The 23,649-nt window shown below is 41.2% G+C and overlaps 1 protein-coding gene across 28 annotated transcripts in view; it reads left to right on the top strand.

The window, feature by feature from the left end:
• PPIP5K1 (diphosphoinositol pentakisphosphate kinase 1) overlaps positions 1-23,649 on the top strand; it is a 239,393-nt gene that overhangs the window by 161,471 nt on the left and 54,273 nt on the right. For 14 of the 28 annotated variants that reach the window (XM_089676362.1, XM_089676369.1, XM_089676373.1 and 11 more), the window contains 2 exons: positions 4,458-4,586; positions 14,825-14,887. The exons of 5 other annotated variants lie outside the window; for them this stretch is intronic. In XM_089676362.1, coding sequence (XP_089532488.1) covers positions 4,458-4,586; positions 14,825-14,887 — 192 coding nt within the window. The remainder of the gene's footprint in view (positions 1-4,457; positions 4,587-14,824; positions 14,888-23,649) is intronic. 9 more of the 28 variants (XM_089676368.1, XM_089676378.1, XM_089676386.1 and 6 more) reach the window with 2 other exon arrangements.

A 23,649-nucleotide genomic window follows, 5' to 3' on the forward strand; every position in this document is an offset into this window, starting at 1 on the left:
TAACCTCTTCAGCACATGTCTTTTTTTCAACAGTGGGACTTTGCGGGGGCTTCTTGCACATAGCTTGGCTTCACATAGGCGTCTTCTAATTGTAACAGTACTCACAGGGAACTTTACACCTTGTTTGATCTTCCTGGAGCTGATTGTTGGCTGAGTCCTTGCCATTTTGGCTATACTTCTATCCATTAGAATGGTAGTTTTTCGCTTTCTTCCACGTCTTTCAGGTTTTGGTTGCCATTTTAAAGCATTTGCGATCATTTTAGCTAAGCAGCCTATCATTTTCTGCACTTCTTTATATGTTTTCCCCTCTCCAATCAGCTTTTTAATCAAGGTACACTGTTCTTCTGAACAATGTCTGGAACGACCCATTTTCCTCAGAATTTCAGAGAGAAATGCACTGTAACCAGCATGTACAACATTTGCTGCCTTCCTTCCTTAAATAAGGGAAATAATTGCCACCTGTTTTTCAAACAATGAATGACCTCACTAATAGAACTCCACACTGCTATTATTTTGAACATGCCCCTTTCAATTAGTGATTCAATTACACAGAATAAGCAGCATGCATGTCATGACTGTTGAGTCTGTTGGATTTCTATTACTCTACTACACCTGCTAGTAAATTATTTACCATGTAGAAATATCATTTCTACCAAAAACAGTGATTGATCAGGTTAGTGATGTCTGACTGCTATTATGTTGAACACAACTGTGTGTGTGTGTGTGTGTGTGTGTGTGTGTGTGTGTGTGTGTGTGTGTGTGTGTGTATATATATATATATATATATATATATATGTGTGTATATATATATATGTGTGTGTATATATATATATATATATATATATATATATACACATACACACAGCGGATAAAATATGCATTGAACACGTCACACCATTTTTCTAGGTAAATATATATTTTAAGGGGCTATTGACATGGAATTTACACCACATGTCAGTAATAACCCATGCAATCCATACATATAAAGAAACCAAAACAAATAAGTTCAGAAATTAAGTTATGTGTAGTAAAATGGAAAGACACAGGGAAAAAGCATTGAACACATGCAGAAAGGGAGGTGCAAATAGGCATGGGAAGCAAAGACACCAGCTCAAATCTATCAGTAATTAGAAAGCAAATCCTGCCCCTTGTCAGTGCAAATTAATATTTGGTTCCGTCTCAAGTGATGGCCTACAAAACAGTGTCTCATTGCCAAGTTCTCAAGATGGGTAAAAGCAAAGAGCTCTCTCAAGGCCTTCACAACCTTATTGTTGCAAAACATACTGATGGCATTGGTTAGTGAAAGATTTCTAAACTTCTGAATGATCCAGTGAGCACTGTTGGGGCCATAATCTGGAAGTGGAAAGAACATCATTTCACCATATACCGGCCATGACCAGGTGCTCCTTGCAAGATTTCTGACAGAGGAGTGAAAAAAATTGTCAGAAGAGTTGTCCAAGAGCCAAGGACCACTTGTGGAGAGCTTCAAAAAGACCTGAAATTAGCAGGTACAATTTCAAAGAAAACAATAAGTAATGTTCTCATCTGCTGTGGCCTGTATGCACGGTCACCTCACAAGACTCCATTGCTGAAGAAAAAAGCATGTTGAAGCTTGTTTAAAGTTTGCTACACAGCATTTAGACAAGCCTGGGAAATACTGGGAGAATATAGTCTGGTCAGATGAGACCAAAATTGAACTCTTTGGATGCCATAATACACAACATGTTTGGAGGTCAAATGGTACTGCACATCACCCCAAAAACATCATACCAACAGTGAAGTTTGGAGGTGGGAACATCATGATGTGGGGCTGTTTCTCAGCATACGGTACTGGGAAATTTCACATCATTGAAGGAAGGATGAATGGAAAAATGTACCAAGACATTCTTGATAAAAATCTGCTGCCATCTATCAGGATCATGGAGATGAAATGAGGGTGGACATTTCAGCAAGACAATGATCCCAAACACACAGCCAAGGAAACTCTCAATTGGTTTCAAAGAAAGAAAATAAAGCTGCTAGAATGGCCCAGCCAATCACCGGACTTGAATCCAATAGAAAATCTAGGGAAAGAACTAAAGATCAGAGAAAAGAGGCCTGTGAAACCATCAAGATTTGAAGACTGTGGAAGAATGGGCCAAAATCACACATGAGCAGTGCATGCGACTAGTTTCTCTATACAGGAGGTGTCTTGAAGCTGTCATTATTAAGAAAGGATTTTTTTTATGAAGTATTAAATTTCATTTAGTGTGTTCAATACTTTTTCCCTCTGTCATTCCATTTTATTACACATAACTTAATGTCTAAACTTATATGATCTGGTTTCTTTGTATGTATGGGTAGTTACCGACATGTTGTGAAAAGTTTATGTGAATAGCATCTTTAGAAATATATTTAAAAAATATATATATTTTATATTTATATATAAACACACTGCTCCAGAAAATTAAAGGAACACTTTTTATTTCGCGTATAGCATCGTCAGTTAAACTCCTGGGATATTGATCTGGTTAGTTAAGTAGCAGAGGGGGTTAATCAATTTCAGCTGCTTTGGTGTTAATAGATGGGCAACAATGAGATGACCCCCAAAATTGGAATGGTTTTACAGGTGGAGGCCACTGACGTTTTTTTCCCTACTCATCTTTTCTGACGATTTTTCACTAGTTTTGCATTTGGCTAGGGTCAGTGTCACTACTGGTAGCATGAGGCCATACCTGGACCCTACAGAAGTTACACAGGCAGTCCCAATTCCTCCAGGATGGCACATCAATACATGCCATTGCCAGGTTTGCTGTGTCTCCCAGCACAGTCTCAAGAGCATGGAGGAGATTTCAGGAGAGGGGCAGTTACTCTAGGAGAGCCGTACAGGGCTGTAGAAGGTCCTTAACCCATCAGCAGGAGTGGTATCTGCTCCTTTGTGCATGGAGGAACAGAATGAGTACTGCCAGAGCCCTACAAAATGACCTCCAGCAGGCCACTGGTGTGAATGTCTCTGAGCAAACAAACAGAAACAGACTTCATGAGGGTGGCCTGAGGGCCCGACGTCCTCCAGTGGTCCCTGTGCTCACTGCCCGACACCATAGAGCTTGATTGGCATTTGCCATTGAACACCAGAATTGGCAGGTCCGCTTTTTACAGATGAGAGCAAGTTCACCCTGGGCACATGGGCACATGTGACAGATGTGAAAGGGTCTGAAGTAGTTGAGAATAATTTTACGCCGTCTGTATCATCGTTCAGCATGACCGTTTTGGTGGTGGGTCAGGGATGGTCTGGGGAGGCATATCCATGGAGGGACGCACAGAGCTCTACAGGCTAGACAATGGCACCCTGACTGCCATTAGGTACTGGGATGAAATCCTTGGACCCATTGTCAGACCCTACACTGGTGCAGTGGGTCCTAGCTTTCTCCTAGTGCACGACAATGCCCGGCCTTATGTGGCGAGAGCATGCAGGCAGTTCCTTGAGGATGAAGGAAATGATACCATTCAATGGCCTCTGCGCTCGCCTGACCTAAATCCAATAGAACACCTCTGGGATATCATGTTTTTAGGTCCATCTGACGTCGCCAGGTTGCACCTCAGACTGTCCAGGAGCTCAGTGATGCCCTGGTACAGATTTGGGAGGAAATACTCTAGGACACTATCCATCATCTCATTAGGAGCATGCCCCTATGTTGTCAGGCATGCATACAAGCACGTGGGGGCCATACAAACTACTAAGTACCATTTTGAGTTTCTGCAGTGAAATTTTAGCAAAATGGTCTAGCCTGCTGCATAATTTTTTCCACTTTGATTTTTGGTGTGTCTTTGAATTCAGTCCTCTGTAGGTTGATCATCATTTTCATTTCCATCAAACGATGGGCCATCCTTACGTTCCTAACACATAACCCAGTCCATATCAGTATAGATACCTAGCATGATATTTTTCCTTATGGAGTTCTGATGTGTTTTCAAAGTGTTCCCTTAATTTTTTTGTGCAGTGTATATATATATATACACACCATGTTTATTTTATTTATCTTGTTTATGTAATTGAGATTGACTGCTCTATCATGAAAATGTAGCTTTCTGCGAAGAGATTAGTGTCCTCTTTAGACAATATTCTAATGAGCAGTCATGTCCTCTTAGTTATATATTACCTTTGGATTTCTCATATGCTTCTTTGGAACAGCAAGTGAATTGGCATGTCCATGCCTTCCAATGATGAACCTTTATTATAATGCCATATGTTTAATTATATTGCTGATACTGTGGAATAATTTGGAGGATTCCTGGTTTGCTGGTCTCTTCCATTAAACCTGCACTAAAACCACTTGATGATAACATTGTTTAGCATTTGCAGAAAAGAACTGATGCTACAGCTTATGGAATGATGGCGGCCATTAACCCAGGTGATTGGTCTTTAATGGCATGTTGTAGATCTGTGTGAATACTAATCCCCAATCCCCACCTTTCAGGATCACAGTGCACTGGTCTGTTCAGCACCACAGTGCTGGGAGGCTCCTCCAGCGCTCCAAATCTACAGGACTACGCACGCAGCCATCGCAAAAAAATCAGCGCCGCTGCCAGCTTGACTTACAAAGACGGTACGTGTGTCAAAGACAGATGCACTTTGTATCCCAACTCTTTGATATTTTTAAGTCCAACGCTTTGGGGAAGGCGAGGACTCTTGCATGTAACTTTTGCATTGTCAAAATGATGATCGATGCTTAGTAATAATTCTGTTAAGAGGATTTATAAACGATTATCTGACTATTAATACACATAGGATATTTCATTAGAGCAAGTTGAAATATAAATTAAAATATTGTATAATTTTGTCATGTGGTGAAAAATTATAGACTCTATTTGTTCTATGATTTTCCTTTCATAGAAACAGTCAGTCTACATAAAGATTTGTTATGATCAGCATGTATAAGTTTGCGTGTTTCACTATTTATTTTATGTTTCACTATAGTGGTATGAAAAGTAAAGCATTTGCACTCAGCTCTGCATCTCATTGTGTGTAAAACACCTGTCTCATACCTGGTAGAAGAGTCTGACACAATGATGAAGGCCTCTCTTACACCTCTGACTCAGGGCCCCTGATAGAGCAGTCAGATGGCGCAGGAGTACAGAGTGTCACGAGAGCCTATTGGTTTTGCTAGCTACAGGGCTGGATGAACTATCAGGATCAAGCAGAGGAAGACCACCAGTGGACCACAGCGGAGCAGGAGTGCCGGATGGACACCAGTGAGCAGGAGACAGGAGCGAGCTGGCAGTAACAGATCAGTGGATTAGCAGCAAGGATTGCAAGCAGAATCGAGGTCAGAGGCAGGCCCAGGTCAGTGCAGGGAGAGTTGAGTAGTCAAGACAAGCCAATAACAGTAGCCAGATGCGGAGCAACATGTTGCGGGTATGCATCGGAACCCTGTAGACAAGACAGCACTGAAGTATAGCACAAGCTCAGTTTAAATAGCCTGCTTGGCGCCAGTGCAAGCAAAAGATGCGTATGCGTGAGCAACAGATGTGCATGAGCACATGCACATTTCCTAAGTGCATGCAAAAGACTGAATTACCCTGCGCCTATGCACAGGACGCCATCCAGAAGAGCCATCCTGTCTACTGGTATGTGCTTCCTGACAAGAACACTAAAAAAATTAAAAAGATACAACACGTATGTTATGGGAAATACTTAGCAGTAACATTTTGCCTGTATGTATGTTGCAGTGTCAGGTGTAAATACTAATACCGCTAAACCAAATTTTAAAATCTTGTATTGTGATCTTTTGATATTCACCAGTAATCAGGAACTCCTTTTGTGTAAACGGTTTTATGGAAATATACATATATGCACTGTGTTACAGTGCTGCCTGCACCATTTACAAATATTTACCGTATGTAAAGGCTGGCATATTTGTAAAAATTTAAATATTTGGAATGGTATTATATTATAACTGGTATGAAAAGATCGTGAGCGCTCTCTAACAATGTCAGCAGCTAGAACACTATAGGTAACCACAGTACCTCAGAAATATATCAATATGACCTTAAAACGATAAAGTGCAGCGCTTAACCAGGTGAAGAAGACAATGAATAGGTAATCACAGTGAGTGCTTAACCAAATAAAAAAGTCAATGTATAGGTATCCGCAGTAAATCACTGTATGGATGCGAATTCCCACGGCCTCCACTCTGTCAAAATAGTAGAAATGCGCACTCACCGGAAACGTATAGGATATGCGCATGTGTGATTATGCATCACAGGCAATGGGAACATCAGAGGTTAGGCAGCCAGGCATCTCCCTCATGGTGGGTCATCACAGACTCTTTGATAAGGTCCAGGGGTCCCCTTAAGGTCAGCCAGGTGTTGTAAAGGAATCTCCTCTCAGGATGGCAAAAGTGTTTTCACTTTAGGCTTTTAGCATTTTCTGAGCGTCAGCATCGTCACGTTGTTGTTATTTCTCCGCCCGTCTCCCCGCTCTGCTGCCCGCCGCCACCTCCGCCATGGCGGGGAGACGGGCGGAGAAATAACAACAACGTGACGATGACCTTATCAAAGAGTCTGTGATGACCCACCATGAGGGAGATGCCTGGCTGCCTAACCTCTGATGTTCCCATTGCCTGTGATGCATAATCACACATGCGCATATCCTATGCGTTTCCGGTGAGTGCGCATTTCTACTATTTTGACAGAGTGGAGGCCGTGGGAATTCGCATCCATACAGTGATTTACTGCGGATACCTATACATTGACTTTTTTATTTGGTTAAGCACTCACTGTGATTACCTATTCATTGTCTTCTTCACCTGGTTAAGCGCTGCACTTTATCGTTTTAAGGTATTATATTATAAATGCAATTTTGTCACAGCAGATGCACAAATGTAAATTCTCATACTGGCAACAAGGTCTGGCACTCAGAGGGCTACCAGACTTTATAATATGTGTGCATTGTTATGGCTGAAGGGGAGAATGTGTTCCTATTTAAAAATGCCAGAATAGGAGCATTGATTGCTGCGATTTTTGTATTTTAAATTCAACAACTAAAGTATCCTTATCACAGTATTCCTGTTACTGAACTGAAATATGATATCATATAGAAAATTATCCTACCTAAGATGTATGTTTTGTTCTGATACAGTTTTAAAACTATCCATAGATATTTGAAAGTGGTATAGTTCTATATACTGTAAACAATTATAATTTAAAGCAGTATTAAACCCAAAAGTAAACATTTATTATATTGCAGCTTACCACATTTTAGATGTGATGGCTGCATTAGTTCTTTTTTTTTTAGGCATTCTTTCTTCTTTTTTTATCTGGTGATTCAGTTCAAGCTCTCCAGCAGAATGTACCAGTTTACATGGATGAGACAATCCATGTACCATGGACAGGGGTGATTGAAATGATCAGTTTTTACTTATTCATGTAAAACCTTTATCCCACACGGAAAGAAACTGTTTGCTGTAACTTATTATAAAGTTTTAGCTGGCGTTTTGAGCCAATTTGTTATTGTATTCAAATCTGCTAATGCATTTAACACTCCAACCCTCCCCCAGACTGACAGTGCTGCTGTCTACTGTGTCCTTTGCTCATTCCTTCAAAGTGGTATCTCACTAATACAGGAGGTGTGTTACAGGCCAGATCACCAGGTAAAAACAGGGGAGAAAAGACAAAGAAAAGAAAACTAGTGCAGCCACCACATCTAAGATTGGTAAACTGCAATATATTACATTTTTGGTTTGGGGTTTAATACTGCTAAGTTTAAGTTTTAAGTTTACTGACTTTTTAAGGGTACTCCTAGTAGATATTACTTTACACTTGACGGAGGACATGATTTGAAGCAATAGGGCTAAACTCCAGACAAACCGCTAAATACACCAATCAAATACATATACAGGAGCACATTAGTACTGTCACACAGTTGACTTGTTCTTTGTGGTGTTGTTTCCTCACCTAGTTTGAGCTCTGTTGTACAGCAGATTGAAGGTTGCAGATATCAAGTCAAATTTACTGTACTGCTTGTATTTAGAAAAAATAAATTTTCTAGTTGCATTGTACTGAAATCAAAGTCGCACTGTACAGCTACTTTCAATTGATTGTTGACTGGCAAAAAAAGGAAAAAAAAAAACACTGCAGGGACATTCCTTATATATCCCCTCCTACTCCCAGCTAGCCTCAGTTGTTTGCTATTGTCCTTAAGTGACAGAGCCCTTCTCTTTACTGAGAGAATCTTACCTATTTCCTGTGTATGATTTTTCCCTGTGATGATTCTTCTATCAAGAGTCCTGGCTGCACCGTACCCACTGTGTCACGTGGTGCATCATGTTGAATTAGCCACATGGTGCTAAACAGCTGCAGAGCCTGCTCCCTGAAGACCCTTTCAGGGGTATGCCCTCCGTAGAGGGTAAATCCAGGAGAGGTCATATCTTTTGCATCCTGCTCAGAGTGCAAAGACATCTGCTGCCCTCAGTCTGATTCCCTGACTTCCTCTAGGAAATGTGCTGGCCCTTGAGCTGCACAGCCTTCCTCCTTTATATCTATCAAGGAATTTTCTGCTAAAAAGTCCGATTTCATAGGAAGAATTTTAGCCCTTTTAGAGGCTGTGGATAACAGGGGTCACAAGGGTGCCCCTTCTGGGTTGGTCTCTGACTTTTCCTTGGCCATAGACACACTGCCTGAAGAGGAGGTAGAGGGAAGGATCCCCCCTTTCTCAGGGTTCAGATGAGTCACATTTGGCTGAAATTTCATTAAAGCTTAAGGGATATCATTGCCACTCTTATTGATACTGTACACTCTTGTTTAGATTTGGATCAGCCCTGAGTCTGTTCCCCCAAAGTCTACCGCATGGGTCTCTACAATTTCCCAAGCTTGATAAGACTTTTCTAGTTCACTCACTCTTAGGGCCTGTCCTATATGGTGACTGGGTTGACCCTGAAAAACTATTTGCTCCTTTACAATGTTTTGCTCAGCAATATCGAGGACAGCTTCATGCAAAAATGGACCCCCTGTCCCTGTAGTGGACCCTGTTATCTTTTGTCTTACCAAAATACTAACTGTCCCTGGGGGAGCATAATTCTATGTGAAGAATTCAGTGGATAAAAGGTTAGAGGCCCTATTAATACCCTTCCATCCTCGGTAGACACCGCCATGCAACCTGCAGTTGTTACCATGGCAGTTTGCCAGACTCTGGCTGTGTAGACTAAGCACATGGACCGATCTTAATGGACCCCTCTCTTTTCCACCAAATAGAGCTTGTACTTGTGGCCTTTTGCCAATGCATGAACAGCTTGGTAGACACGCTTTGCCAGATATCCGATGAACATCATTCTGTCCATGTGTGCCATTTCCAACCGAAGAATGCTTTTAGGGATTCTATTCAAACCTGTTCACAGTTCCCAAGTCAAATGGTGGAGTTCATCCCATTCTGGATCTAAAGACTTGAAATTTGTAACTGCAGTTTAAGAGTTGGAGATTGCCATGTCAATCATTGCCTCCCTCCTTCCCGTGGGATTTCCTGGCTTCAGTAGGCATAACAGTTGCTTACTTTGACTTTCCCACCTTTCTGATACACCTGCACTTTGTGTTTTGCAGTAGGTGATCTGTATTACCACTTTGTAGGTAAGATCTTCACCAAGGTGGCATTTACTTTTTTTTTTTGTTTTTGTTTTTTTTTTTTCCCCTCCAACAAAGGCATTTACTTATTTTAATGAACAAAATCCTCTACTGATCACAGGCTTCTGTAGAACAGACAGCTATACACACGGGCAGAAAGCCGGCTAGTTCCTGCCACACCGGCCCTTTTCAGACAGTTTTCGGCCTGTGTGTACAGGGCTTAAGATGCTCAACAACATTCATTGCAAAAGTAATAACCTCTTCTACAATGCTAAACACATTTACCTTCACTTTGCATAAAATCTCTCAGCCTGGCACATGATGTTGTTGTTGTTAGTGTTTTTTTTCCAGTACTTTATTTAGGACAAAGGCAAAGATACAGATATAGGGTAACATACTGAAATTTCTCAGACACAGCTGAGAATCAATAAAACATACTGATATGCATACCCAGAGCATGACAATTACAAAATTGCTCTGGGACGCAGCGATCCTCTCTCACCACTGCCATCAATTTTCAATAATAATAAAAGAGAGGGGGTTTGGAACTTAAACCGTTAAGCTCACATTTTTTTTAATTAAAGTAACAAACATGTTATACTCACCTGCTCTGTGCTGTGGTGTTCAACAAAGCAACCCCGATCCTCCTCTTCTCAGGTCTGCCATGAACTATCTTGGCTCCTCCTCTTCTTCGTGTCCCCATATCAAGCCATTTGCTATGGAGGCACACCGTGTCTGCATGCTCCCGAGCTGTGTGTGCACAGCGGGACTTAGGTCCCCCCCATTTCCTTATTGCATTTGATTGACAGCAGCAGGAGGAAAGGAAGAGAGGGGAGAAGAGATGCAGCCGTGCACAATGCTGAATCTATTCTCCCCTCTTCCTCTCCACAAAGAGATAAAAAATGTTTTTTTACCTTGATGCAAGCAATGCTTTAGGTAAAATTTTGTTTTTAGCTGTAGTATCACTTTAAGAGATACAGCCGACAGCCATAAGGGATGTTGTGTTTCTTGGGGAGCTGAAGTGGGTAATAGAATAGAAAACTAAAAAAAGGAAATAGAGCGCTAATAGAGGAGGAAGGCACACATGTTTTGTTAGGTCCCTAAGATCCAGCGAAAATGTTATGTCAGGTGCCCATATTATATATAGCTCAACTTTGAAGAACTGCATTTGAGAAGTCAAATAGAGGTGGGCTGATAAGTCTGATTACAATATTTCAACATGCACCTAAGAGGCAGAATGCAGCCTAGACTGTTTTTGACTAGGGAATGTTTCAATTTTTTGCATGTTTATTCAAAATAGTAGATTCTCTCTGAACCATCTTTTGCATACTAACAATCATGGGGCCACCCATGGAAATGTGCATGTTTACAGAGAGACTTTAGGTTTGCTTTATTATAACATATACTGCATGTCAAAACTACAGTTACTCTGTGCTTCTGAGTTACAGGACAACTAAACTCAAAAACAAAAGTGTAATATATTGCAGCTTACCAGTCTTTAGATGTAGTGGGCTGTGTTGGTTTCTTTTTTTCAGATTAAGAACATATTTAGCAACTACACAGTGGCTAAATGGTTAGCACTTCCACCTGGCAGCACTAGGTTTGTTGGTTCAGATCCCAAACACAGCACCACCTGCCTGGAGTTTGCATGTTCTCCCTATGCCTGTGTATTCTTCCGGGTACTCTGGTTTCCTCCCACATGCTTCCTACCAAAGACATGCTGGTAGGTTAATTGGCTCTTGTCCAAATTGGCCCCAGTATGTGTATGTATGAATGTGAGTTAGGGACCTTAGATTGTATGCTCCTTGATGGTTAGGAACTGATGTGAATGTACAATATATATATGTAAAGCGCCGCGTAAATTGACATCATTATATAAACTCACTGCAAGAGGGATGCAGCATTTAGCCATTTTCACAGGAACGCTCCATCTGTCCGTTTTTCATCCAATCCGTTTTTGCATCTCCATGGGCTAACAGATGTAAATGGATAAGCATTCGTTTACATCCATTTCCATTTAGGTCTGTGTTTTGTTTTTTTTAAGGAACAAGTCTCCATCCTGTTCCATTTAAACGGATGTAAATGGACAACATTCATTGTTACATCTGTTTTTGCATCTGCCAGCCAGGAAACAAACTTGACTCATTCCTGCTGTTGGCAGCAAGGATGACTCATTGGTTATTAAAGAATATGTAAACCCAACAGTTCATATTTCTGATATGTGCCTGCTGTACCATGTACTTGTATGAAAAATGATCCTGTTTTCTTTTAATTGCTTCCTTTGTGTGAAATCCCTGGTGTTCCTGGTGTAGCATCCCCTCTTTTAACAACACTCTGTAAACATCTGCAAACTGAAGAGACCAGTTGCTGGAAATATGGGACAGGAATGCCTTCCAATCCTTACCTGATATTGGATTTTCACTGGTCAACGGACCTGGGTCATCTTTGTTGTAGTTCTTGTTTCAAGATGTTCCAAATATTTTCAATTTGGGAAAGGTCCGGACTGCAGGCAGGCCAGTTAAGCATCTAGACACTTCTACTATGAAGTCATGCTGTTGTCATGGATACTGTATGTGATTTAGCATTGTGCTTCTAAAATATGCAAGACCTTCCATGAAAAAGACGTCATCTGGATGGGAGCTTATTCTGCTCTACACCTGGATATATCTTTTAGCATTGATGGTGCATTTCCAAATGTGCAAGCTACACATTCCATATGCACTAATGCACCCCCATATCATCAAAGATGCAGGCTTTTGAAGCTGAGCGCTGATAACAAGGTGGAAGGTCTCACTCATCTGTAGTCCGGAGAACAAAGTGCCCATTGTTGCCAAAAAGAATGTCAAATTTCGTTTTGTCTGAACACAGAACAGTTTTCCACTTTGCATTAGACCATTTTAAATGAGCTTTGGCCTAGAAAAGACAGTGGCGTTTCTGGATCATGTTCAGAAATTGCTTCTTCTTTATATGATAGAACTTTACCTTGCATTTGTGGATTACACCACAAACTGTTTTCACAGACAGTGATATGAGTTTGAGATTAGAAAAATGATTGCGTCCTGTTTTTATGTAGATAAGGCATGTGTAACAATAAAGCATTACAAGTGGGCATATACTCACTTGATTGAAGATCATTCATCCTGCTTGGGTATTTTGATCCTGCTTGGGGCTCCAGAGCACCCCCTCCCCCTTTACATCAGATGTCAAGAGTCCCCCATCCTCCCTTACATCACAATGCACCTCCCTTACCTTGTTCTGCTGATGGGAAGAAGTTGGGGACATGGCTAGTAAGCAGAAAGTGTAAGGTCTGTAGGAGAACCAAAGGGTTGGAGTCAGCTGCCGGAGTCTTCTGAATGCTGAGACCAGGGGAAGCAGAGACGAGGGGGAGCTGTGGCTGCACAGAGAAGCTCAGGATCTGTCAGAGGAGTTCCCTTCTCCTCTCTGCTGCCGATTGCTGAGACAAGGTGGGTACAGAGACGAAGGGGGTCCCACAGCTTTAAGAGAGGTCTTAGGGCTACATGAATTGGCCCGTGGGCCTTGTGTTTGACACATGTAATCTAGACAAAGTTCCAAAAGTCTAGGTGTTTTAAGATTTATCACTTTTCAGCATTTGTGCATAAGGCTGAATTCCTGGCAAACCACAAATACATGCACAAACTGTATATAAAACATAAATGTAATATATGTGAACTATTCTGCCTGCCAAAGGATTTGTAATTTTGTTCAGCCAGTTTTGTGACCCATGCACTCTATTTTGCTATACAGTATAGATGGTTAGAACAGACATATACCGGGGGAATTCACCTTAAAGAAAGTGACACGTTTGTCATGTAGGAGGTGAAAGGGATACAGGCTTCTGTGGTAAAATCTCTGTGAAAGTGTATGATATGATGATGATGGCGATATGAGAACCTGTTCCCAATAAAAATCTTAAATTCAGATGGGATTGAATTGTAAAATAAAATGCAACTTTGTAATTAGACCAAACATCTTTGACAGGTGGATTTAACCACTGAGAAGCATCAGGTAGATTCACAAATATCCCCTTGCAATAAATCTAATTAACTTATATATATTAGAAACAACACTCTGGGTTCATGTATCAAGAGTGCCTGATAGATGAGTGCATTTCTATTCGTAAAGCTGCTTATGGACTTTTTAGTCCTGTCTATCCTGCAGGAGTGAATTGACTGTCCTTCAGGATTGTGGAGGTGGGGCAGGAGTGCCCTACATGAATAAAAAGTTTGGGAAATCTCAGCAGGTTCAAGAACAAAGTTCACTTTATTAGTGTATGGAACAAAATGCCTCAGGCAGCATGGGCTTCCTCTTTCAAAGCTTTGGTTGTGTTAGATTAGTTGGTCATAGGCTCTGCAGTGTTCTAATATGATATTGTGTTCCAGAATTATCATTTTTCTTCAAGCAACTGGAGTTTCCAAGAGTTTTCTTTTTTATTCATGTGCTGTTCTTCTCTACCACCACCACAATTTTCACATGCTTTTAGGGACTTTCTTCAAGGACCCTCCATGAACTGCCACAGACCTACTGACTTTATAATCTTGGTTTGCAGTGGAAAGGAAAGGAGTGGGGTGCTATTGTTGGCTAATCAGAGCAAAACTATTAGTAACTGGGACATGCTCTGCTAGCCTGACTGTTTATTTACCCCTGACAATGGTAGGCCATCAGCATCTGATGCTACTTCTAGGCTGAAAACACATTGAGCAACTGTCTTTTAATGTCTACTAGTACTCATACTAGTAACAATAAGATTCCTTCTGCAACGTTTCTAGTGCAGGTTAGAAAATGAAAGCTAGCTTTTCATTTATTGTTGTACGCAAAGCTGACTATTTCAACCATTTTTCATACTTGAATCAGTTGTGCTTTTTTTCCAAAAATTTGGTAAAATGAAAGCTGTCACAGCAATTCTGATTTCTATTTCTGTTCTGTAGTCCACAGCTGAACCTGAGCCATGACTTGGGAAAGTCACACAGTAACATCTTTGGATGGATAACCTGTGCATGAAAAGCATAACATTATAAACTGATCTTTTCTGAAACTGATTTTCTCCTGTGTGTGGCTTGTGAGAATAACCACAAAGAGAATGGATGATGTTTTGGCTTTAACACAAGTTGCTGTTTGTTGTCCCAGGATCCTTTTGGTGTGTATATGTGCTTGTCTTGGTGGCCAAAACCAGGATCTTAATGCCAATGCCTGTTTTCTTTTATTTCCTCAGAACTGTTGTCTATGCCAGCTGTAAAACGATTTTCTGTGTCGTTTGCAAAGCATCCGACTAATGGTACGTTTGCTTACTTGATTTGAAGTGTTGCCTCACGTTATTAACCCCATTTTTATTTTTTCTTAAATTCTTTTGTCATTCAGACATCTTCTGTTCATATTGATACTATGATGTGGATCCTTCCTTTCCTCTTTTCCATCATTTTACTTCAAAGTGATTTATTTTCCACTTTTTGTGTCGTATCGTGCTTCTCATCCATTTTCCAACTTTGTGACGTCGCAAGATCCAGTTCTTGCACGGTCGTCTGTGTGATAGATTCCTACAAGGGCGTTCTGAGATGATCTTGTAAGCATACAGCGTTAGGACAAAAAAAATGGTACAAATTGCATCATATTTTTCAAATTGTGTCACTTTAATTTTACTCCATTTCATAAAATCTCTTGTGTTTAAAATTCCCCTGCATAATATTTTTAATGGACTAGATAAATGTTTTTCAAAAGCAATGAATTCTCTTTTTTTCAGTAAATCCATAAAATTTTTTTTTTTTTTTGCTTTGAAGCAGGGCTCTCCAAACTTTCTAAACAAAGGGCCAGTTTACTGGCCTTCAGACTTTAGGGGGGCCAGACTGTGGCCACTGGGAGTAGAAAATAACCTAGGGTCAAGGGGAGTGAAAAATAATTGCGCGTTTGATCAGTAGGAGGAGGAATAGTGCATATCTTTCAGGTGAGTGAGAGGAATACTGCCCTATCATTGGGGTCAGTGGGAGGAATACTGCCCATCTCCATCCTTGGTGTCAGTTGGAGAAATAGTGCCCCGTTGTTGGCGTCAGTGTGAGAAATGATGCCACATTGTTGGTGAGATTAGAGGGAATGGTGCCTCATCATTGGTGTCATTAAGAGGAATAGTTCCCCATCATTGCTATCAGTGGGAGGAATTATACCCTAGTATTGGTGTCAGTAGAAGAGATGATGCCTCATCATTGGTGTCAGTAGTCAGAGTAGTGCCCAAAGGGCCAGATGAATGCAAGAAAAGGTCCACAGTTTGGAGATCACTGCTCTAGCTGCTACATTTGCAGGAGAGACTTTTCTGTTGAAAAACAGACTAACTGGCTGGATCACCACATGAAAATAAAGGAAAAAAATCCTAAAAAAGAAAACAAATGCAGCCATCACATCTAAGAATAAGTAATCTGCAATATAAAATATTTGCTTTTGGGATTATTGCTGGTTTAATAAGTATAAATATGTGAATGAGGGTATAACACTGCTGTTTAATGTTATTATGCTGGTTTGGTATCAAGGGTAATGTCTACAAGCAGCTGCTGGGGATTATTAATTTTAGTCACAGTATTATCTTTAATCACTAGTGTATACACTATCCACAGATCCCAAGGATCATCCCAAATGTTTTCTGTTTCCCATTTGATATACTATACTCTTTTCCTAGGTATATATTACTTCTACATTTCTGGTCAGTTCAGTAATGTTGGGAACCACATTTCCTTTCCACTTCTCGACTATCATTAACCACTTGACTCCCTGCTACATACCCATACATGATGGGAGTTTCAGTGGTTATAACAGGATGATGCCCGCAGCTGCAGGCATCATTCCGGTATTGTTTTCTTTAAGCCGGCAGTGCTGTATTTTTTTAGAAGCAAACCTAGTGGCTAAATATCCACTAGATTACTTTTACAAGTGGTGGGAGAGGGTTCCCCCTCCTGCCACCTCCCCTGCCTCTCCTGTCCCATCAGCAGTTCTGCCAGCTGTCCATAGAGATGCTGAAGGACTGGAACGTCCATGATCATCTCTATGGTCTAAGAAACCAGAAGCGACAAGTATTTAGTCCCTTCTGGTTTTGCCATTTGTAAACAAACCATTATTGGTTTGGAAAAAGCATTGGATCAAACTGATCTTGGTTTGATCCAATGCTTAAAAGCAGAGGGGAGATCTGGAGCCGAACAGACCCCAGATCTCTCAGCAAAGAGTACCTGTCACTGCCCATGCTATCACAAAGGATGTTGATCTCTTGTGATAGCATGTTTGGTTTATATTTACTTGGCCTAACATCATCTTTTATATTTTACCAAACAATGGGGTATTGTGTTTTTGTGCATTAAAATTCATTAAAGTGTATTTTTCTGCTGTGCATAGTGTGACATTAAAAATTGCAGCACCCACCATTTTATTTTCTAGGGCCTTCGCTTTAAAACATACGTAATTTATTTAGCAAAAAATACTGATTTTTACATGTAAACAAAAATGTTCAAAAAAGGCTTGCTCTTCAAGTGTTTAATCTAGCTGCAAAAAAGACATTCCTAATGAGGAGCCATAGTAGGAGAGAAGTCTATTCCTATACTGAGCATTGCCATTTCAGGATTGGCTTTTGTAATATACCCTGTACCTTCAGTAAGAATCCTGAATCCCATGTTCAAATAACTCCTTACATGCAGGCATAACCATAACATATGTAGTAATGAACCCATTTGGCCACATCCCTCCAATACAAGTTATTGCCAGCAATGGAAAAATTAATTATTGTTCAAGGTGTTGCATACCATCTAAGATCTGGTAAAAGAAAACACCTGCATCTTATTTCCTAGGTGAAAATAAATTACAATCCCCTTAGCAGCTACCAAAAAAGGTGTACCGCCACACAACACCCCAAATGTAAATAAATAAAATGCACATGTTATTGCATTTAGAATACACAGTATTTCACAAAAGCCACTACACCCCTCACATTTTTGTAAATATTTTATTATATCTTTTCATGTGACAACACTGAAGAAATGACACTTTGCTACAGTGTAAAGTAGTGAATGTACAGCTTGTATAACAGTGTAAATTTGCTGTCCCCTCAAAATAACTCAACACACAGCTATTCACGTCTAAACCGCCGGCAACCAAAGTGAATACACCCTAAGTGAAAATGTCCAAATTGGGCCCAAAGTGTCAATATTTTGTGTGGCCGCCATTATTTTCCAGCACTACCTTAACCCTCTTGGGCATGGAGTTCACCACAGCTTCACAGGTTGCCACTGGACGCCTCTTCCACTCTTCCATGATGACATCAAGGAGCTGGTGGATGTTAGAGACCTTGCGCTCCTCCACCTTTCGTTTGAGGATGCCTCACAGATGCTCAATAGGGTTTAGGTCTGGAGACATGCTTAGCCAGTCCACCTTTACCCTCAGTTTCTTTAGCAAGGCAGTGGTGGTCCTGGAGGTGTGTTTGGGGTCGTTCTCATGTTGGAATACTGCCCTACGGCCCAGTCTCCAAAGGGAGGGGATCATGCGTTGCTTAAGTATGTCACAGTACATGTTGGCATTCATGGTTCCCTCAATGAACAGTAGCTCCCCAGTGCCGACAACACTCATGCAGCCCCAGGCCATGACACTCCCACCACCATGCTTGACTGTAGGCAAGACACACTTGTCTTTGTACTTCTCACCTGGTTGCCACCACACATGCTTGACACCATCTGAACCAAAGAAGTTTATCTTGGTCTCATCAGACCACAGGACATAGTTCCAGTAATCCATGTCCATAGTCTCCTTGCCTTCAGCAAACTGTTTGCAGGCTTTCTTGTGCATCATCTTTAGAAGAGGCTTCCTTCTGGGATGACAGCCATGTAGACCAATTTGATGCAGTGTGCGGCGTATGCTCTAAGCACTGACAGGCTGACCCCCCACCCCTTCAACCTCTGCAGCAATGCTGGCAGCACTCATATGTCTATTTCCCAAAGAGAACCTCTGGATATGACTCTGAGCACGTGCACTCAACTTCTTTGGTCAACCATGGCAAGGCCTGTTCTGAGTGGAAACTGTCCTGTTAGGGCTCGTTCACACTTGGCTGTTTTACCAACGCTTGCCAAACGCCCCTATAGCGTTTGGCAGGCGTTGGTCCGGCGTTTGCGGAATGTTTTTTAACGCTCGGCAAACGCCGCATGCGCAGAGCGTTAAAAATGCCCCACAAGCGCCTATAATGCAGTTTGAATGGTGTTACCGCTCCTCAAACGCTCCGCAACCACGTTGCACCAAAGACTAGAATAGGAAGCCACAACGCCTCCTGACTCGACCAGAAGCGTCCGTTTTGCCGCAACGTGACGGAAACGCTCCCGTTAGAACAGCACCATGTGCTGTAATGTGCAGAGGCGTTTGGGAAGCGGTAAAAACGCTTCCCAAACGCCTCTCTGCCGCCTGCACACAACGCTAGTGTGAACGTAGCCTAAAACCGCTGTATGGTCTTGGCCACCGTGCTGCAGCTCAGTTTCAGGGTCTTGGAAATCTTCTTATAGCCTAGACCATCTTTATGTAGAGCAACAATTCTTTTTTTCAGATCCTCAGAGAGTTCTTTGCTATGAGGTGCCATGTTGAACTTCCAGTGACCAGTATGAGAAAGTGAGCGTGATAACACCAAATTTAACACACCTGCTCCCCATTCACACCTGAGACCTTGTAACACTAACAAGTCACATAACATCGGGGAGGAAAATTGCTAATTGGGACCAATTTGGACATTTTCACTTAGGGGTGTACTCACTTCTGTTGCCAGTGGTTTAGACATTAATGGCTGTGTGTTGTTATTTTGAGGAGACAGCAGATTTACACTGTTATACAAGCTGTACACTCACTACTTTACATTGTAGCAAAGTGTCATTTCTTCAGTGTTGTCACATGTAAAGATAGAATAAAACATTTACAAAAATGTGAGGGGTGTGCTCACTTCTGTGAGATATAGTTATGTTTCATGGATTATGAAGATGACACAATAAATCATAAAATGTACAATAAGTGGTGAGAAGACTATAACAAAATAATGTGCTCAAAGCTCACCAAAGTCTATGACATAATCAGTGCTCTGGGTGCAAAACCCACAATAAGTTGAACACAGGATGGGTGACACGAATCCTCCACCTGATGCTCCAAAGGTGTACTCTGACCTTGTAGTTTGACCCTCAATGCAAAGGTCAAACTCGCATGAAGGACACAGAATCCCCAATTCTGCCAGATGTATTCAATCAGCACACAGCACCCCGTTCAGGATTTCACTCCCCAATAGCTCCTCTTCATATTCACTGATTTACATATGTTCGTAGCCTCAAGCTCAACAAAAGAGAAGAACCACAATAGTGCTCACTGATTATTTTTCTTTACTAAAGGAGAAGTAGGTACAAAGCTCTTTTGGCTATACTTCTCTTGTGCGTCACAGGAGAGCACGTAGTTCTGCACTCTTTTACCCATATTCAGCTGACAGCAGGCTAAAGTCCACTATTGGCTGATGTCACTCATCCAGTCCAGACTCTGGAGGGATCCTGCCGATGCTTGACCGACAACTGTCTCAGCCTCACAGTACAAGGCGGAGAGCCTGAGCAAGTCATTCTCGTCCCCTGGTGACAGTCACTAACTCTGCTCACTGAAAACTGAGCGATCAGCAGTCTTTGACCACCTAGTTCTGGTCTTAGAGGCCGTGGGGAAGATGCAGCATCGCACTGATACTACATCCACCTAGTCCATTGATTCTTCCTGAACTGAAGTAACTGCCTGCCTGTATCGGAGGTACAGGGAAACAGCTACACTGATAGTTTGCTGGTGCCTGACATTGCATTGCCTGCTCTACAGGCTCCTAAACAAAAAAAATTGTAAATGCACATTTTTACCTGCAAAACAAAGTGCATTTATTATTTGTTTTAAAAGGCAAACTTATCCTTTAACTCATGGACATACAGTTCGGTCCATATATATTTGGACACAGGCACAATTTTAGTTTTTTTCAGGTATTTACCAAAATATTCCAGCTATAGTTATATAATGGATATGGACTGAAAGTGCCCACTCTCAGGTTTAATTTGAGAGTATGTTACTCCAAAATTAGGGGAAGAGTTTAGGAATTACAGCTCTTAAGAGTAGCCATGCCCCCTTTTTCAAGAGACCAAAAGTCATTGGACAATTGAATCAAAAGCTGTTTTATGGCCAGGTGTGGGCTACTCCTTTGTTATATTTTCATCAATTAAGCAGGTATAAGGTCTGGAGGTGATTCTAAGTGTGGTATTTGCATTTGGAATCTATTGCTGTGAACCTACATCATGTGTTCAAAGGAGATGTCCATGCAAGTGAAACAGGCCATTGTAAGGCTTCAAAAACAAAACAAATCCTTCAGAGAGATGGCAGCAACATTAGGAGTGGCTAAATCAACAGTTTGGTACATTCTGAGGAAAGAAGAACGCACTGGTGAGCTCAGCAACATAAAAAGGCATGGACGTCCACGGAAGACAACAGAGGTGGATGATCGCAGGATCCTCTCTATGGTAAAGAAAAACCCATTCACAACATCCAGACAAGTGAAGGACACTCTCCAAGAGGTGGGCGCATCATTGTCAAAGTCTACAATCAAGAGCAGATTTCACGAGAGGAAATACAGAGGGTTCACCACAAGGTGCAAACCATTCATGAGCCTGAAGAACAGAAAACCCTGATTAAAATTCGCCAAAAAACATATAAAACAGCCAGACCAGTTCTGGAAAAGCATGCTTTGAAACTAAGATTAATCTGTACCAGAATGACAGGAAGAAAAAAGTATGGAGAAGGCTTGGAACAGCTCATGATCCAAAGCACCCAACGTCATCTGTAAAACATGGTGGAGTGATGGCATGGGCATGCATGGCTGCTAGTGGCACTGGATCATTGGTGTTTATGTGACAGAAGACAGAAGCAGCTGGATGAATTCTGCAGTGTTTAAAGATATCCTGTCAGCCCAGATTCAGTCAACTGCTGCAAAGTTGATTGGACGGTTCTTCACAGTACAGATGGACAAAGATCCAAAACACACTGCAAAAACACCCCAGGAGCTTTTGAAGGAAAAGAAGTGGAATATTCTGCAATGGCAAAGTCAGTCACCTGACCTCAACCCAATTGAGCATGCATTTCACTTCCTGAAGGCAAAACTAAAGACACAAAGACCCACAAAGAACAACTGAAGACAGCTGCAGTTAGAGCCTGGCAAAGCATCAAAAAGGAGGAAACCCAGTCTTTGGTAATGTCCATGGGTTCCAGACTTCAGGCAGTCATTGCCAGTAAAGGATTCTCAACAAAATATTAAAAATGAACATTTTATTTATGATTATGTTCAATTGTCCAATTACATTTGAGCCCCTGAAAATGGAGGGACTATGTATAAAAATGGTTGCAGTTCCTAAAATGTGTTCTTGATATTTATGTTCAACCCCTTGAATTAAAGCTGAAAGTCTGCACTTCAAATTAATTTGGATTGTTTCGTTTTCATTTATTCTGGTGGCATACAGAGCCAAAAGTATGAAAATTGTGTCTGTGTCCAAATATATATGGACCTAGCTGTAGGTGAGTGTCAATGGCTGGAGGTAGACAAGACAATAAGGGCCAGTTCAAGCCATAATTTCGACATTCCGATGCGGCGATGCATTTTTTATGCATTCCTTTTTTCTGTGCATTCTGGTGCTATTTGCCTGCATTTTTGATGCATTCCAGTGCGCTTTCTTCCTGGTGCATTTTTCCACTCTTTTTTTCTTCATCTCAATTCAGGATAAGCACATTCTGGAGCGTTTAGATGTATTTCAGTGTGTTTACATGCATTCCGGTGCACTTTTCATATATTTTTAAGCTTTCTAGTGCCTTTTTATTCTCATTTTCTTCACTGAAAATCAGCACCTTTCACTGTGTTTTTGAAGCTGTCCATTGCATTTTCTCTATTAGCTTCAGCTCAGTTGAAGACATCGGGGTTCCAACTTCCATGCATTCTTTTTTTTTTTTTTTTTTTTTAATTTAAATATTTATTAAATTTTTCATAGCAATACAAATACCCAAAAAGGGGAAATACTTCTCATACAGATAAACATTTATAACATTTCTCCCTTTCCCCCGCTAAAAACTCTTTTCTTTCCCATCCCACCACCCCCCCATCCCACCCCCCGTCCCCCTCCCCCCCCTCTGCAGACTCTGGCCCATTCTAGTCTCTCGAGGCTTAATGATTTTTTGCTAACATCCTAGTTTATATTTCCCTATATTTCTCTTTCAATCCTGCTCTTTCCCACTTTTCCCATCTCCTGTAATAGACTCTCATCCTATCTTCCTGCATATGGTATGATCTTTCCATTCTACCTATCTGGTTCACTCTTTTTATCCAGTCCTCCTCCCTCGGAACCTCAGATTTCCGCCAAAACTTGGGTATCAGCCCTTTCGCCGCATTCAAGAAATACCATATACCTGAGTCTTTATATTTATTTACCGATGTCTCCACATTGTGTAGGAGGCACGTCGTTGGGTCTAGCCCTATGTCGATTTCAGTTATTTCTTCAATCAATTTGACTATTCTCTTCCAAAAAATCTGAATTCTTGGACATTCCCACCATATGTGAAACACCGTGCCTATCTCTCCACATCCTCTCCAACACATATTTGAGTTTTCCCCATTCATCTTGTGCTCTACACTCGGAGTAATGTGCCATCGTGTCACACACTTATAATTAATCTCAACCTCTCTCATACTAACATTATCGTGTATCAATCTAAACATTTTTCTCTGTTTATCCTCATCAAACCCAACTCCCATATCCCTTTCCCATTTAGTTATAAAAATTAACTTTGTGTTTGTGTCTAATTCTGTGAGTATTCTGTACACTTTTGATATACCGTGCTTCCCATCCCTTCGTGTCTCCAACAACCTTTCAAACATGTTCCACTCCTGTTTTAATCTCAGGGGTTTCGGTAGATTTCCAATAAAACATTTCAATTGATGATATTTCCATTCATCTATTCTAATAAAAATGTCTCCCTTCTTCTCTATTAAAT

This window comes from Staurois parvus, unplaced genomic scaffold (genome assembly GCF_062004578.1).
Source record: "Staurois parvus isolate SC_StPar_1 unplaced genomic scaffold, SC_StPar_1.0 ptg000168l, whole genome shotgun sequence".
Classification (NCBI taxonomy): Eukaryota; Metazoa; Chordata; class Amphibia; order Anura; family Ranidae; genus Staurois; species Staurois parvus.